Here is a 19,140-nt window from a genome sequence, read left to right as displayed (position 1 = left end):
TTGAGCAAACACAGAAAAGTTAATGAGAAAATATAACCTTTAGAAAGCTCGAAGTATTAAGGAACCCAAAATTTAGCCATGTAAATAACATATTAACACAAAAACATATTTGAATTTTTAAAATAAATATAAACATATATACTATTTAAACACATTAAGACGTGTTCTCTATTAAAGTGGAGATGAAAAGTTAAAAGCCAAAAATTCCACTTTTGACATGGCTGGAGATGCAAAGAGCAGTCATCTACAACAGAGATAATAGTGAAAACCAAGCTTTCCAAGGCAGTAAAGTATAACTGAGAAGAAGGGCAAAGGCATGAGAACAGAGAGGTGAGGAATACCCACAGAAGAAAGCTAAACCAGAAATATAACAAAGACAGCACAGTCAGCAAGGAAGGGATCTGGGAAGAAAGATGCCATGAAAACCAAGAGAGAAAAGGGCTTCAAGAAAGAGCCAGCAGAGGCAGAGGCTAAATTGAGATCAAAGAGGATGAAGATAAATCAAAACCACAGCAGAAAGTGAATGACCATATTGAATTGGTTAAGATTACCTATTTCCATCTCAACTGACAGAGTTAAGAGTTTATCTTGTGGGGAGGAGGGGCAGGGGAATGGACACTTGGAGGAAAACAGACTTTAGTTATCATTCTTGCTGTCTGTAGTCCAAGACCAACAAAAGAGAAACTCTTTCTGAATGATTTGTTTTTGCTTAAGGGCTACACTCACCAAAATGTGGAGCAGGCAGGATTCTAGCTGCTCGAATTGGGCCATGTCGTACAGAGAAGAGCTCCTGTGCTTCTCCACTGATCTGCGTAAGAGAAGACAGAAAAAAATTCAGTAAATGAAAATGCAGGTCACAACATTATTATATGAAAATAAGATGTCCTAAATTTTATAATTTTTTGTCTAAAACATAACATATATACACACACACATACATATACAGATACACCCACACACATTTATGGTTGGTCATGTACATTAAATATACTCTTATCTTTAATTACCATAGGCAATTTTACAAAATTGTAAGAGTACACAATTAATACAAACAAAAAAAGGTCTGTTCTAGAAGTCTATAATTTTTATCTTATTAAACTATTAGAAATCTGTGCAGTTTCTGCACAACTGCCTTCCATTTCATAGCAAAGCAACCATAATGCTATTCCAAAAGCTCAACTTAAATATTGTAGCAACTTTAACAAATATGTTGTAAATGAAAAAAAGCAATATATATTGCAAAGAAAACATAAGTGAAATGTGAATAACTTAGGTACCAATTATGGTTCTGCAACTCATTATTTGTTAACCTTGAATAAATCATTTAACCTCAATAAGCCTATATTCTTTGGCAATTATAAAATGAGAAGGAAAAGCTACTAAAAAGACCTCCAGAATACTTTTACTTTCAATCCTCTGTGTACAAAAAAGTTATATGTAACCAACGTTAAAAGTTATTTTTATTATACACATAGATCAAACACTGCATGAAAGTACATTCACTTTGAGTTATATCAGACTTATTCCTCAGATATAAAGAGTACAGTATACTACTAATCCAAAGGGTAAAAGAGGTATGCTAATATGTGTCAAGTGTGAAAATGACTGCTTTTCAAGTGTTAATTGAAGTGCTGAATAGGTTAAACTAGAATTAGTTAAGGATGGCTTCCTAGACTTACTATATATGGTACTGTAGTTCTCAATACATTCTCATAATTGCCTGGTGTGTGGTGGAATATATGTCAGAGAAAATGGCAAACATTATAAAACTAGTTCTAAATACCCAAGAACGTACAACAGATGTAATGAAGATAAAAATTCAACAGAGGAAACATACTGAAGGTATTTTTTTTAAATAGGCCTGCCAAACAAGCAGTTTAAAATATAAAAAATGTATATATATTATAAAATAAAAGGCTTATAAATATTACAATATTAAACTATAAATCTACAGAGCTGCCTTTTAGAGAAAATACCTTTTTAGATTTTCAGCTTCTCTTCCATCTGAACTTAAGAACTGAAATCTATAAATATTTTTGTTTCTTATAAATGTTAAATTATGGCAATGCCTAAACAGCCATCACATTCATTTTACTTAAGATAATTACCACAACTTATTTAATGGCTGCAGTGACAAATCCTTCTGTAACACTTGGGATGCAGAAGATGTAAGGAATGCTAGAACTAACTGTGCAACAATAGCACCACCTACCACCGATGATACACACAAAAGCTATAAATTCAGTATAGCACACTGTAAGAACTTATATGCTCTGCAAATTCCTTTGTAACCTTTAATTTTCAAAATGAACACCATGGCCATTATAGTCTACATTTGATGTCAATAGAACTGAATTTAAAATTTAGAAAAAGTCATAAAAGGTTATTTTGTTTAAACTCCCACCCAATGCAGTAATCATACATTCTCTAAAATCTAAAAATTACAATCTCTTTGATTTTAAGCACACATACGCCAAAAGATGTAACACTAATGTAATCTAATTATATTACAGGTGGTTTATTGGCTATTTTACCTACCTAACGTTTGAAATTTTAACAATAGCCAAAAGAATAAAAACACTGCCAAATCATTTACATTTTGACAATAAATTACTGGGCAACAGATAAATAACACTCTTTTCCAATATACTTGCTATTTCTATTACTAAGAAAATTAAAAATAAGTTTTAAAATAATACTATAGAACTTACATTGAAATTATTATTCAGAGTAATGAAAAATACTTTTCACCTATAAGGTCTACACTTATAACAAATTATAGTGCTCTAATACAAAATCTACTGCTCTATATTATTATTTCTACATGCCAGAGGTCTAGCATTTAGTTTTTGGTTCTCTCAAACAAAGGCTTAATGTTAAAAAAGTATAATCATATTTAACTGAGCTGTTGTACACAATTATACTAAAAAATTAAAAAAAAAAATCTGTCTTGGCATATTTACTATGTGATAAAGATTTACCACTGTATTTAATACGCAAGAACTTACTTTGACATAGAAAAACATTTTGAAATCTGAATACACCATGCTTTTCAGCAAAACAATTTTCAAAACAAACCTAAATGCCTATTATCCTAAGCTTCTATTCTAAATCCCTCTTTATATGTAAAGTAACAGGTGAGAAAAAAACATTAGGACTGATTATAAAATGCACCCACATTCATTGCCCATTCTTCATTGCCTCTAAGTTAAGGTTCTAGAATCTCTGTTTAATTATAACAGGGAAGAGGGGGGAAAGTATTATGTTTCATTTACAGATATTTGTGAATATATTAAAATCATGACTGCGCAACCTACTGAAATTAGAAGCATAATTCTAAACTACCAGCTCTTTCCCTCAATCCCAGCTCCTGACCAGAGCCCACCCCATAAAATAAAATTAAAAAAAAAAAATCTCAACCATCCTATGTGAGCCACAGATGTCAAACTTCCTAGGAGGAGAGAACTCTCTAAATGGGATGTGCAAACTCTACATTAGAATACCATTTCAGAACAGAAACATTGCTATCAAAGTGTACACAGACAGGATGGGTACATTTTAGAAAGGACACGCAGAGGATGGACATGTCCTTACACACTGCTTTAGTTATTCTGAATTGCCTCTAATAATTTTATAAAGTATGTTCATTAATAATTTTGCTTTAAAATAAATGAGTGCCAAAACTGATTTTTTTAAAAGTCAACACATTTTCTCAAAAGTGAATCTTAGGTTTCTTAAAAAGAGTTCACTGAATGAAAATGGCAAAGAATCTCAGAGATGAGGATTTTATAAGATCCTGAAAAGAATTATATGAAGCTGGAAGTTCAGTTTTAAACCAACAATAACAATATATACAAGAACAGAACTACAAGGAAGGAGTGTACCAAGCAGTGTTCTAACTTCCTGGCAACTGTGGTAACTTGGGGAGAGGAGTAAACTGGGAGGAAACCTCTCCAAGAGCTCCTCATGATCTCTGCCTTTGTTCTTACTGGCATTTTAATTTCTGATGACAGACTTTTGTTGTTCGGGGCATAAACCGGACGTACCAGTTTGGAGGCACAATAAGGAGAACAAAGAATGATTTGTTCACACTGTAGGGAAAAAAATCTTTTCCAACCATAGAAAATAGCTTTCGCATGGTGAAAATATGCAAATGACATACCAAACCAAGAAACAGGGTGAGGGGGAGTACAATTTTAGAATCTCACAACTCAATCTAAGGCAAAAGGAAATTACAACAGCCTAGACAATAATAAACACACAGAAAAGGCTATAAAACTTCTGGAAGGGCTTTTAGAATTCTCTAAAAGCAACTGAAGTTCATCTAGTCCTCAGAGCCAAACTTGTTTCTGAAATCCTGATAACTTTTCATAGACTATCTGACTATAATACAGAAAATTCAACCAAATACCAAGGATAATAAAAATAATGCTCTACAATGCCACAGAATTAGGATAAGATTACATATTCAGATCTCCCTACCTTCCCCTGTAGACACTAGCTAAATGGATGTTTGTGGTCTGCAAATGATTTTTTAAGTAAACTTTACTGAAAGATAACAAACACAGAAAAAATACATAACTCATAAGTATCTGTATAGCTTAATGAGTTTTTCATGTTAATATACCTCTGTACTGACAGGCATCAAGAAACATGTTGCTGCATGGGATTGTAGCTTTTTAATTCCTGTTGTTATAAAGATTTCCACTGTATGAAAATACTACAATTTTATCCATTCTATTATTCATGGGCCTCTGGGGTATTTTGAGTTTTTGGCTTCTAGTTTTTGGCTCGTAAGATATCAAGGAAATTGTGAAAGATTCTGAAATGGGAAAAAGATTACTGTGTGGTTTTTCACTGGATTACCAACAGTTAGTGGTAATGGACCCTCTGGTGTTATCTGATTCTAGAGATCCATACCTTTGTCTTTGGGGTATTTTACAATCCTCCGACAGCAAACTGATAGTAATGTAATAGATTCTTGTGCACAGAAATGCAAATAAATTTTGTCTGGTAGACATACAATCAAATTCCACTTTGTAGAAAAGATGATACCAAACAGTACATTGTAATGCCAACAGGATATTAATGAGGTTTGCATCTATTAGCAACTTCATTTCAGTATTCCTAATTGCCTATATTTGATCTGCACCGTCTACTTTAAGCCAGCTGCAGTAACTTCCCAAATCCCTCATTAATAAATCAGTTAAATAAACTCTAGAACATCTGTCCATTATATAGTTGTATGAGAATCATTATTTTACTATTCTGAAAATAACATCATAAAGAATATTACTATGCATATTCTCACAAATGTCTTTGCATAAACATGTATGCATATTTCTATATTTCTTTTGGATATATATCTAGTAGAGTAACTGCTTCTACATAAAGATATTAGGGTAGGCATATATATACCTTTTATAAATTTTAATAAAACTGTTTTACAATGTGATTGTACCAATTTACACTTCTACCAGCAATGTATGAAGGTTCTATCTATTCCACATCCTAGCCAACAACTAGTGGCAGCCATTCTGGTGGGTGTACAGAATAAATTATGGATTTAAATCAATTGATGTATGCAGTATGAAATGCATAAATCAGCTTCCTATGGATATGTAATGCTGTCTAAAAGTAATTATATAAACAGATGGTCTTTATTTACAATGGCTTTCCATGAGGGCAGATGATGTAAGACTCTTGTCCTGAAGGACCCTTCATTTCCATAGATAAGTATGATATTTTATGGAATATGAATGAGATTCAAGGACTCATTTCAGCAGCTTTGGAAAAAGGTAGAGATTTTTTTGTACCTAATCAAATTCATAGCTTAAGTCAAACACAATAATGACCAACTCTTCCCTCAACTAAGGTACAATGGTTGGGTTATAACAACACAATGTTGCTTCAAGTAGAAAAATACTGATTTGTAAAAATTTAGCCTTTCAGTTTCCAGTCTGGCATGTAAGGAGCTTAGAAGTCTTCACTTCGTCCTAACCACAAGTAAAAAGCTGAACAAACTAAAAAATCAAGAACTCTTCTTACATCCATTGGAGAAATGAGGTCACAGGGCAAACCGCAGCCTCAAAAATTAGAGAGACTTCTGAAGCTGAGATGGCCTCATAAAATAATTTTAAAAATTGGAGAGACAGATAGGCGAATACATAGAATCACAATTTACAACAGGAGAAATCCACAAGCAGAATCCTCTACATGAGCCAGTATCAGGGTAGAAACACCTAAATAATAATTCACAAATTACTAGAGGCTCAATGTGGACAAGCCAGAGAGATAAAAACTCTAGGGCAAACCAGTCCTAGGGAAAGCCCTCACATTTATGTGTTTTATCTCCAGAAGCTCTACCTAGGTCCTAACAGCAAATACTGAAGAAAATGAAAAATCCCCTCGAACCTCTCTGGCAGTGGGTGTGAAAAATGGAACTATTTTAAAATATGTCAGAGCATTCTGACAAGGCTTGTCCTCAGGAGAAACTATATTACCACAGCCTATCCTGCTAGGATTATATTAGAGCCTAACCTACCTAGGGAAAGAGAAATACCCAACTCTAGTCCCCTTTAGCCTTCCTGTCTTACCTAAGAAGGTTAAAAATATAATAAAAAACTGTGAAGTGCTTGAAAAGACTGAGACTTAATCATAGGATTATACAATGCTTCCCTATCCCACACACTACCACTACATTACTAAAGGCCCATTTACCACATTTCCCTCCTTTTAATAATATATTAGAAAGCATACTAAAAGACAAAAAAAAAAAACACAGTTTGAAGAGACTTAAACAAGTATCAGAACCACAGTCAGATATGATAAGCTCAGATAAGAACATTCAGGATAAATGCCCAAAAGAAAACCTACACCAAGGCATATCATTTGCAAACTTGAAAAAAATCAAAGATAAGGAAAAAAATCTTGAGGGTGAGTGTAATGACTCACAGTTGTAATCGTAGCACTTTAGGAGGCCAAGGCGGGAGGATCATTTGAGGCCGGGAGTTTGAGACAGCCCGGCAACATAGCAAGACCCGTCTCTACAAAAAAAATTTAAAAATTAGCCAGCTACGGTGGCTCATGCCTGTACTCCCAGCTACTCGGGAGGCTGAGGCAGGAGGGTCTCTTGAAGCCAGGAATTCGAGGTTACAGTGAGGTATGATAAGGCCACTGCAAAGAAAAGAAAGAAAGAAAGAAAAGGCAGGAAGGCAGGAAGGAAAGGAAAGAAAAAGCCAGAGGAAAAAAACACCTATTTATAGAGGAACAAAGTTAAGAATTACATTGCCTTTTCCTCAAAAACGATGCAAGCAAGAAGAGAGTGAAATATTTAAAGTATTGTGGGGGGTGGGGGGATGGGAACCAACCTATAATGCCTAATCTTGCAAAATTAGCCTTCTAAAATAATTTTGAAGGACAAATAAAGACTTTCTCAAACAGAAATTGAGGGAATTTATTGCCAGTAGAGCTGCCTTACAAGAAATGTTAAAAGATGTTCTGCAGAGAAAGAAAACAATAAAGGTTAGAAACTGAGATCTATATTAGGGAATGAAAACATCAGAGAAGGAATAAGTGAAGGTAAAATAAAACTTTTATTTTTCTTAATTGTTTTAACAGGTAATAGTTTGTTCAAGACAACAGCAACAATGTACTCAATTATGTATGCTTATGTATAGGCATATATGTGTATATGTATATGTGCTTATGTATGCTTATATATAAGTGAAATAAATAACAGTAATGATATAAGAAAGAAGAATGAGGAATTAGCAATGTTTTGTTAATATTATGTACTGCATTACCCACGAAGCAATACAGCATTCTTTGAAAGTGGACTTGGATTAGTTGTAAATGTACATTGCAAACTCCAGGGCAATCACGAAAAGAAGTTTTAAAAGTAGTATAACTGATATACTAAGAAAAGAAAGCATTACATAAAATGCTCAATTAAACTACAAAAGGCAGGAAAAGTGTAGAAGATAAAAGCAGGAATAAAAAAATATGGGCAACAAACATAAAAGAGTAACAAATATGATAGATATTAATCCATCTATACCAATAATATTGCACCATAAACATCAATGGTCTAAATATACCAATTAGGCCGGGCGCGGTGGCTCACGCCTGTAATCCTAACACTCTGGGAGGCCGAGGCGGGTGGATCGCTCAAGGTCAAGAGTTTGAGACCAGCCTGAGCAACAGCGAGACCTCATCTCTACTAAAAATAGAAAGAAATTATCTGGCCAACTAAAATATATATAGAAAAAATTAGCGGGGCATGGTGGCGTGTGCCTGTAGTCCCAGCTACTCGGGAGGCTGAGGCAGAAGGATCACTTGAGCCCAGGAGTTTGAGGTTGCTGTGAGCTAGGCTGATGCCATGGCACTCACTCTAGCCCGGGGAACAAAATGAGACTCTGTCTCAAATAAATAAATAAATAAACAAACAAACAAACAAACCAATTAAAAAACAGAGATTGCGAATGTGGATTAAAATATAAAATCCAACTATATGTTGTCTACAAGAAACCCACTTTAAAGATAAAGACACATAGAGATTAAAAAGTAAAGGGAAGGTATCTCATGCTAACAAGAATCAAAACAAAGCAATCGTGGCTATATTAACTTCAGACAGAGCAGATTTCAGGGCAAAGAAAGATATCACAGATAAAATATAGATATAATATAACAATAAAGGGGTCAATACTCCAAGAAGCTATAACTGTCTTCAATGCGTATGTATCTAACAACAAAGCACCAAAATGCATGAGGCAAAAACTGCCAGAACTGTATGAAGAAACAGATGAATCCACTATTAGAGCTGGAGACTTTAACACCCCTCCATCAGAAATACACAGATCCAGCAGGCAGAAAATCAAAGAAGGACATACATGAACTCAATAGCACCGTCAATCATCTGGACATAATTGACATCTATAGACTACTTCCAATAAAAGCAAAATACACATTCTTCAAGATCACATGATACACTAAGATAGGTCACCTTCTGGACCATAAAACATACCTTAACAATTTAGAAGAACAGAAATCATACAGTGTCTGCTCTCAGACCTCAATGGAATTAAACTAAAAATGAATAATAGAAAGATAGGCAGAAAATAACAAAATACTTAGAGATTAAACAATACAATTCTAAATAACACAAGGGTCAAAAGAGAAAGCTCCACAGAAATTTAAAAATATTTTGAATACTTTTAAAAATATATTTAAAAATAAATGAAAATGAAAGTACATCTTAGTGTGCAGCAGCTCACACCTGTAATCATAGCACTCTAGGAGGCCAAGGTGGGAAGATCATTTGAGGTCAGGAGTTTGAGAACACCCTAACAAGAGCAATACCTCATCTCTACAAAAAATAGAAAACATTAGCTGGGTGTGGTGGCACCCACCTATGGTTCCAGCTACTCAGGAGGCTGAGGCAGGAGGATTGCTTCAGCCCAGGAGTTTGAGGTTGCAGTAAGCTATGATCATGCCACTGCACTCTCTAGCCAGGGAGACAGTGAGACTCTGTCTCAAAAAACAAACAAACAAACAAACAAACAAAAAAACACTTATCAAAATTCATGGGATGCAGTGAAAGTGCATAGAGGGAAATCTATAGCATAGACTGAATTAGAGCAGAAATCAATGAAATTGAAAACAGGAAATCAATAAAACCAAAGCTGGTTTTTTGAAAAGATCAATAAAATCATTAGGACTCCAGCCAAGCTAACTAAAAAAGAAAGAGAGAAGACACAAATTAATATCAGAAATGAAAGAAGGGAGATCACTACAGATCCCATGGGCATTAAAAAGATAATAAAGGAACATTATAAACAACCCTATGCCCACAAATTTGATAACCTCAATGAAATGGACCAATTCCTTGAAAGGCACAATGTGCTAAAACTCGCACACAAAGAAATATATAGTCTGAATCGGCCTGTATCTATTAAAGAAATTCAATCAGTAATTAATAACCTTCCAAAACAGAAAGCACAAGGTCTAGGAATTTACTGCTCAATTCTACCAACATTTAAGAAATAGGCCGGGCGTGGTGGCTCACGCCTGTAATCCTAGCACTCTGGGAGGCCGAGGCGGGTGGATCGCTCGAGGTCAGGAGTTCGAGACCAGCCTGAGCAAGAACGAGACCCCGTCTCTACTAAAAATAGAAAGACATTATACGGACAACTAAAAATCTATATAGAAAAAATTAGCAGGGCATGGTGGCGCATGCCTGTAGTCCCAGCTACTCAGGAGGCTGAGGCAGTAGGATCGATCGCTTAAGCCGAGGAGTCTGAGGTTGCTGTGAGCTAAGCTGATGCCACGGCATTCACTCTAGCCTGGGCAACAAAGTGAGACTCTGTCTCAACAAAAAAAAAAAAAAAAAAAAAGAAATAATACCAATTCTCCATAATCTCTTCTAGAAGATAGCAGAGATAATGCTTCCTAACTTATTCTATGAGGCAGCATTACCCTAATTTCAAAACCACGAAGACATTACAAGAAAACTACAGACCAGTATCTCTCATAAACACAGATGCAAAAATCCTCACCAAAATAGTAGCATATCAAATTCAACAATGTATAGCAAGAATTATACACTACAAAAAAGGGAGATTTATTCTAGGTATGCAAAGCTGGTTCAACTTTTAAAAAATCACTAATGTAAGCCATCACATCAACAAGCTAAAGAAGGAAAATCACAGGGTCAAATAACAGATGCAGAAAAATCATATGAAAAAATCCAACACCCATTCATGAAAAAAAAAAAAAACCCTCAGAAATTAGGAACACAGAACTTCCTCAACCTAATGCAAAAACATCAACAGGCCGGGCACAGTGGCTCACAACTATAATCCTAGCACTCTGGGAGGCCAAGGCAGGAGGATCACTTGAGGACAGGAGTTTGAGACCAACCTGAGCAAGAGTGAGACCCCCATCTCTACAAAAATTAGAAAACATTACCCAGGTGTGGTGGCACACATCTCTACTCACAGCCACTTGGGAGGCTGAGGCAGAAGAATTGCTTGAGCCCACGAGTTTGAGGTTGCTGTGAACTATGATGACGCCACTGCACTCTAGCTAGGGTGACAGAGAGAGACTGTCTCAAAAAAAAAAAAAAACACTACAAAAAACCTACTAGCTAACATCATACTTAATGATGAGAAATTCAAAGCTTTCCCACTAAGATCAGGAACAAAGCAAAGATGTGCCCTCTCACTACTGCTTTATATTATCATCCTAGCTAAGATAATAAGACAAGAAAAGGAATAAAAGGTATCACAGCAGGGATGGGGACCAGCAGCCTTAAAGCCACACATGGCCATCTAGGTCCTCAAGTGTGGCCTTTTGACTGAATCCAAATTTTACAGAACAAATCCTTTTATTTTTATTTATTTATTTATTTACTTATTTTTGAGACAGAGTCTCACTCTGTTGCCTGGGCTAGAGTGCTGTGGCGTCAGCCAGCTCACAGCAACCTCAAACTCCTGGGCTCAAGCAATCCTCCTGCCTCAGCCTCCCGAGTAGCTGGGACTACAGGCATGCGCCACCATTCCTGGCTAATTTTTCTATGTATATTTTTAGCTGTCCATATAATTTCTTTCTGTTTTTAGTAGAGACAGGGTCTCGCTCCTGCTTAGGCTGGTCTCGAACTCCTGAGCTCAAACAATCTGCCTGCCTCGGCCTCCCAGAGTGCTAGGATTACAGGCATGAGCCACTGCGCCTGGCCCCTTTTATTTTTACTAATACATTTTTGCTTGTCTTTTACATTTTTTATTTTTAAAATGAACATATTTAAAATATCAAACAATAAAATAAGTTTCAATGAAATAATCCTCCCAAATTGACCAGCACAGAATATTAATAAGCCATAAGGGCTAAACTGACAGCTGCAACACTCATGATTTAGTTCTAACTTCCCCTGCCTAGCCAGTGCCACTACTGCACAAGGCTGGTTGGCGAGAGTTTATGGGGGTTGAGTATGCCAGTCTGTTATCAGTTTTTGACAATAGTATGCTGAGTTTCTGTCTGAAGTAGAATTTGTGAATATTTGCACAGCTTGACAGTATTTTTTAATTCTGTCTGCTTAACAGCCCATCATGGCAAAAAAAGATGAGAACACTGAAGAAAACAGATTTTATAATGAGGATTGGAAATTGCATTATCTTGTTTCTGCTAAAGATGATTTCCTTGCTTTGTGATACTGTAATATCAACATTAAAGAAATTCAGTGCTCATCAGGATTATAACACTCATGAGGACCACAAATATTTTAAATTAGAGGGAAATGTGCAAACGGTTGTACTGCAGAAATTAAAATATGAAAAGCAAAGTCATAGCCAGGCATAGTGGCGCATGCCTGTAGTCCCAGCTACTTGGGAGGCTGAGGCAGAAGGATTGCTTGACCCCAGGAGTTTGAGGTTGCTGTGAACTAAGCTGACGCCATAGCACTCTAGCCAGGGTGACAAAGCGGCACACTGCCTCAAAAAAAAATAATAATAATTAATTAATAAAAATAAAAAAAAAAGAAACGTAAAGTCACTTCTTTCAAGCAGCAGTAAGACCTGGAAATAATGCCAGTGAAGCAACTTATAAAGTAGCTTATATACTCAGGAAAAAGGGGAAGCCATTCAGTGATGTAGAAATTGTGAAAGAATGCATTGCCAAAGTTGTAGGATGCTTAGACCCTGATAAAGTTTCAAAGTACAAACAACTGCCTCTTTCAAGGAGAACCATAACTGATCTGCAGCATGAATTAGCCTTCAATTTAACAGAAATTCATGCAATACTTCAAAAGGAAAATATATATTATTCAATTGCTTTAGATGAATCAACTGATACTACTTCATTCAGGTCATAACAGAAGATTTTCTTTGTTACAAAAAGTTATTCTCTTTGGGCACTCTTGCAAACATAACATGGGGAATAGGGATCTTCAGCTACTTTCAAGATAGATGTTTGAAGTTGGGCTGAATTTGGTAAATTTAGGAGGATGAAGGAGAGGAGAAAAAAAATGAATTTCGTAAATTTAGTGAGTGTATGTACAGACAGTGCACCTTCCATGACAGGACAACATGAAGGGTTTATTGCACAGATAAAGTATTAACAGATCCAGATGCTCTCATTTCTTTTCATTGTATCTTACATCAGCAAAACCTCTGTACTAAAGCTACTACCTTAAGTGACACTGCAACAAGTTATAAGTATTGTTAACTATATTCATGCAAATGCAACATGGCATTGACAGTTTCCTAACATGCTAAAGTTGAACCTTGGGATATTCAGTGTGGATTTGCCATACAATTCTCAAGTGTGTTGGCTATTGCAGGGACAGGTGTTAGCCAAAAGTTTCTCTCTGCGAGAACAGATAAATTTTATGAAGAACAGAATCAGCAATATGAATTACTGAAAGAAGATTTCTATAGCAATGCCTCATTTCTGTGTGATATCAGGTCAAGTCAAAACAATTTGAATATTTTTTTCCAATGTAAAACTAAGTCTATATGATATGTGGCAAAAACATTCAAGCATTTTGGGAAAAAGCTATCTTTTTTCAAAACACTACTTCTTCAAAAGGAAATTTCGGATAAACATTTTCCCTAATTAGCAAAGGTCATTGATGAACAGGATGATATATGTGAATGTTTGGGAGAATACACAGCTGTTACAGACCTACTAATTAGAGAATACAATGAAACGTTCACTGACTTTGGGAATCATGACATCACACTCATATTTGCATTTCAGCCTCACCTAGTTGATATCACCAAAGCACTCCAAGAACTACAGATGGAATTGATTAAGCTGTCAGTAGATGACATTTTAAAGTCATTGTTTTATGCTAGGAAAGATCCAGTTCAAAAATGGAAAAATGCAGTGGAATACCCACACCTTTGGCAACATGCCTGAAAAATGCTTTCTTGCTTTTCAACCACTTATTGCTGCAAATCTACATTCTCCCACCTAACCCAAATCACGACACCCTTAAGGTCGCAAATGACTGATATTCATCTAGAGGATCAAGTGAAACTGCAGACCTCCATGCTGCAATCAAATATTCAAATGCTTTCCAACAAAGAGTAGACACAATGAAGTCATTAAAGGTTAGTTAACCTTAAAATTACCAAATGATTTTCATTTGTTGAAATTACTAAGTACATAGTAGTTAGATTCTTTTACAAAATAATGTACATTTTAAGTATATCTAATTGAAGTTTCTTGAATGCAGCCTTATTTGATTATAGCTACATTAATGTGGCTTTCCAACATGAAAAGGTTCCCCATCCCTAGTATATAGATTGGGAAAGAAAGAAATAAAACTGTCTCTGTTCACAAAGGATATGATCATCAATGTATAAAATCCCCAAGAATCAAGAAAAAAACTCCTGGTACAGGCCGGGCGCGGTGGCTCACGCCTGTAATCCTAGCACTCTGGGAGGCTGAGGTGGGCGGATCATTTGAGCTCAGGAGTTCGAGACCAGCCTGAGCAAGAGCGAGACCCCATCTCTACTAAAAATAGAAAGAAATTATATGGACAGCTAAAAATATATATAGAAAAAAATTAGCCGGGCATGGTGGTGCATGCCTGTAGTCCCAGCTACTCGGGAGGCTGAGACAGGAGGATCCCTTGAGCTCAGGAGTTTGAGGTTGCTGTGAGCTAGGCTGACGCCACGGCACTCACTCTAGCCTGGGCAACAGAGTGAAACTCTGTCTCAAAAAAAAAAAAAAAAAAAAAAAACAAAACTCCCGGTACTAATAAACAATTATAGCAAGGTTACAGGATAAAAAATTAATATGCAAAAGTCAATCACTGTCCTATATACCATCAATGAACAAATGGAATTTGAAATTAAAAATACATTACCATGTACCTTAGCAACCCAAAAATGAAATACACAGGAATAAATCTAACAAATATGTACCTCTATATGAAGAAAGCTACAAAACTGATGAAAGATATCAAAAAAGAACTAAATAAATGGGGAGACATTCCACATTTGTGGATAGGAAGACTCAATATTGTCAAGATGTTGGTTCTTCCCAACTTGATCTATAGATTCCATTCATTCTCAAAATCATAGCAAGTTATTTTGCTGATATTGACAGATTCTATAAGTTTCTATGGAGAGGCAAAAGATTCAGAATATCCCACTCAATATTGAAGGAGCAAAGTCAGAAGACTGATGCCACCCCTTAAACTTATAATAAAGCTACACTGATCATGACAGTGTAGTATTGCTGAAAGAACAGACAATTAGATTAACGGAACAGGTAGCCCACAAATAAACCCACATAAATATAGTCAACTGATCTTCACCACAAGAGCACAGGCAATACAACAAAGCAAAGATAGTCTTTTCAACAAATGGTGCTGGAACAACTGGACATCCACATGCAATAAAATGAATGTAGACACAGACCTTACACCCTTCACAAAAATTAATTCAAAATGGACTGTAGATCTAAATGTAAAACGCAAAACCATAAAACTCTTAAAAAATAAAAGGAGAAAACATAGTTGATGCTGGGTATGGTGACGACTTTTTGGATAAACCAAAGCCACCATTCATGTGAGAAAAAAAGTGATAAACTAGACTTGCTTAAAATTTAAAACTCCTGTACCACAAAAGGCAATGTCAAAAGAATAAGACAACTCACAGACTGAGAGAAAATATTTGCAAGACATCTGAAAAAGTACCACTGTCCAAAATATACAAAGTACTTTTAAAACTCAACTATAAGGAAACAATCTGATTTTTTTTAAAAATTTTTTTTAGAGACAGGGACTTGCTATATTGTCCAGGCTGGTCTCAAACTCCTGGGCTCAAGTGATCCTGCTGCCTTGGACTCCAGAGTAGCTGGGACTACAGGCGTGTACCGCGGTGCCCAGCCACAAACTGATTTTGAAAATGGGCCACCACATATAGAAGACAATAGGAAAAGAATTCCTTATGTTTATCTGAAGCACATTTTGCCTTTCAGTCAAAAATATCAAAAATACCTTTCATAGAGTCCTCAGAGTAAGTAATGGCTCTAATTCCAACCGGTAAGTCAGAGCAAAAGCAGCCAATAGCTGAAACTCTGGAAGTTTTATTCTTATTCCAAAAATCATAGCCTGTCCCAACAATACAAAGTACGTAAATTATACCAGATCATCAGTTACAAATATCATCAATGATTCTAACTGTATTTTAGCAGAAACAAAACTGGACTGTGTTTATTAGCTATATAAATTTGCAAAATTTGAGCTTGGCTTTAATATAAGGGTAATAACTTATCTATCTAATGAGGCAACAGTTATGATTAAATTACATATTTGAAATTAAGTGACACATAATTGGCACTTAATAAATGATAGGTCAACCAAGGAGATGCTTGTTGAAGAAATGAATTGATGAGGCTGGGGTGAGCTGGCTCACATTGGTAATCCTATTACTCTGGGAGGTTGAGGCCAGATGACTGCTTGAGCTCAGGAGTTTGAGACCAGCCTCAGCAAGAGTGAGACCCCATCTCTACTAAAAACAAAAAATTAGCTGGACATGGTGGCATGCTCCTGTAGTCCCAGCTACTTGGGATGCTGAGGCAGCAGGAGCTTGAGCCCAGGAGTTTGAGGCTGCAATGAGTGTTTTTATCACACTAGTCTTTATACTTCCATTGAAACAATCAAGCCAGTCTCCACCGTCTCTAGCTTTTGTGGTTACATAATGTTTTTACTTGGAACCTGTTTTTCTTACTACTAGTGATCTAAAAATAACCCATTTATATATACAAATGTACAGTTATTAATCTTTTCCAGTTGTTTCATATGTAATAACCATATGGACACAACTAAACTTCCTTAAAAAGAAAATCATTTCATTAGTTTTAAAAGTTAAAAAGTAACACCAATAAATTTTTTTATTAGGGAAAAAAGTAATCTAAGGACTTCAGTTGTTAATAAGCTGTCAAAATTGGCTCATCAATTGTGTAACAAATGTACCACACTAACCCAAAATGTTAACAATAAGGGAAAATGAAGAGGAGGTGCTGGGGAGATACATGTGAGGTCTCTGTACTTGCACCTCAGCTATTCTGGAAACCTAAAACTACTCCAAAAAAAATAAGGTCTAGTAATTTAAATATATATAGAAAATACAGAAAAATGTAAATATCCCACAAATAAATGTTAATCTTCCCTATAGCAAAAAGAAAAACAAAAAAAAAACTGAGGATAAAGGATAAAAATATAGAAAGATCACAGAAGAAAGTCTTATACTAAGAAATTCACTTCCTAAAGCAACAAAAGGACCTCCCTTAATCCATTTAACACATTAAATGCCATGTGAGTTGTGTTTAACTCAGGCTAGTTTTGAGCCTCGGGCCTCCTGAAGCATAGTAACTCACGTATCTCTTCACTTGGGGAGCCTGAAAAACTATTTTTAAAATTGCATGCCTTTAGCACAAGTATATAGTTATCAAGACGCTAATTGTTTCACATGTACTAATCATACAGACTGAATGTAATGACGTTCCTTAAAAAGAAGATTGCTTCATTAGTTTTAACTTAAAAAGTAATAATTTATTTTTAATTGGAGAGAAATGGCAAAATTATAAAGAGGAATGGAAGGAGGCATGGCAGGTATCACCTTATGTTGAGAATTCAGTTAAGCGACAAAAAGACTTCACCTAGCTACATGAGTGGCCATTATAACTATAAAGCAAGTACTATGAAAAGCTGACAGGCTGGACACTGTGGCTCAAACCAATAATCCCATCTCTTTGGGATGTGAGACCAGGCAGCAGGATTGCCTGACGCCAGGACTTCCAGACCACCCTAGGCAACACAGCAACACCCTCTCTACAAATAAATAAATAAATAAATAGCCAGGCGTGGTGGCCCCCACACAGGCCTAGCTACTCCAGGAGGCTGAGGTGGGAGGATCGCTTGAGCCCAGGAGTTCAAGGCTGCGGAGAGCTATGATTGTGTCACTGCACTCCAGCCTGGGCAACACAGTAAGACTCCCTCATAGTCTCTCCCTAGGGCCACCCTGTAAGCCAATTTGATGACATATTTTCATTCTATAGATAAGGAAACAAAGGAAGAGACTGCCAAAAATGACCAGCCAAGAGGCATCCAAATCTATTATTAATAATATACTATTTAAAACAGTGTATTAATGGGAGATTCTTAAAAGGCCTTAAACTTAGGCCTTTTTTTAATCTATCAAGTCACTGCCAGTGTGTTATTTTATGTGTTACAGTCCCGCCTTAACAATTTCAAAAACTTAAGATAGTACAGTTTAAGGAAAAGTTTTCCTAATAGTAAAGAGCAGTCCTTCTGAAAGCTCCTAAAATTAAGGGGAAGTGGTGAACAAGTTTTTTGTTTTATTTTTGTCTGCCTAACCACAAATGATTCAGTTAATGTCAGAGTGTCAGTATCTCTGTAACCTGCTGTGTATATCATCAAGAAAAAAAAAGCAAACCACAAAACCACCTAAAATGCATATTTGTGAGGACTAACAACTTATAGAACAGAGATTTGCCGACCACATAAAGGATATAGCAACCAGTCTGTATTTTGGTCTTGACACTAAATTCAAAATACAAAACTTGAGGCAGGAAAGAAGTGAGTTTCAAGAACAATATGAAAACCACAGAACACAAATAATGAATGGAACTTATAATCATATTTTCATACTTTCAGATTTTTGCACACATAGAAAGGACTATTTTAAGACAACTTTAACCTTTCCCCTTCAGTCTGATTTTCTAAAGGAAGATCAAAGAAAAGCAGTTTGAACTCACACGTTCCTTCAGTTATGCAACACTGATTTAGACATTACACTTCAAAACCCCAGCCATTACTTCAGCACCCACCAATCCAAATATCATTCCAGTCCTTTGAAGCTGCCTAATGGTATCTTCCATTTGCAACTAACACTTCTGTAGTCAAAAGATCTTTCTCAGGGTAGATGTTAATGTAAAACCACTCAGACTACACTGACACACATGCCTGGAGGCAGACTGGAAGGTGTTCAGAAGTCAATGTAACACCATTATAGAGAGTGTCAGCCTAGGAGCTGTCATAAACACTTCATAATCACTCTGACATACAAACTAGATTCCTTTCAATTCATTATTTTATTACATGCTGAA

At 35.9% G+C, this 19,140-nt stretch overlaps 1 protein-coding gene across 9 annotated transcripts in view; it reads right to left on the bottom strand.

Moving 5' to 3' along the window:
* Positions 1 to 19,140, bottom strand: part of BCAS3 (BCAS3 microtubule associated cell migration factor) — a 555,013-nt gene that overhangs the window by 497,020 nt on the left and 38,853 nt on the right. For all 9 annotated transcript variants that reach the window (XM_069481069.1, XM_069481074.1, XM_069481076.1 and 6 more), the window contains exon 6: positions 727 to 808. In XM_069481069.1, coding sequence (XP_069337170.1) covers positions 727 to 808 — 82 coding nt within the window. The remainder of the gene's footprint in view (positions 1 to 726; positions 809 to 19,140) is intronic.

Source organism: Eulemur rufifrons, chromosome 9 (assembly GCF_041146395.1).
Source record: "Eulemur rufifrons isolate Redbay chromosome 9, OSU_ERuf_1, whole genome shotgun sequence".
NCBI classification, from domain to species: domain Eukaryota; kingdom Metazoa; phylum Chordata; class Mammalia; order Primates; family Lemuridae; genus Eulemur; species Eulemur rufifrons.
This window is presented reverse-complemented; position numbering and strand designations above follow the sequence as displayed.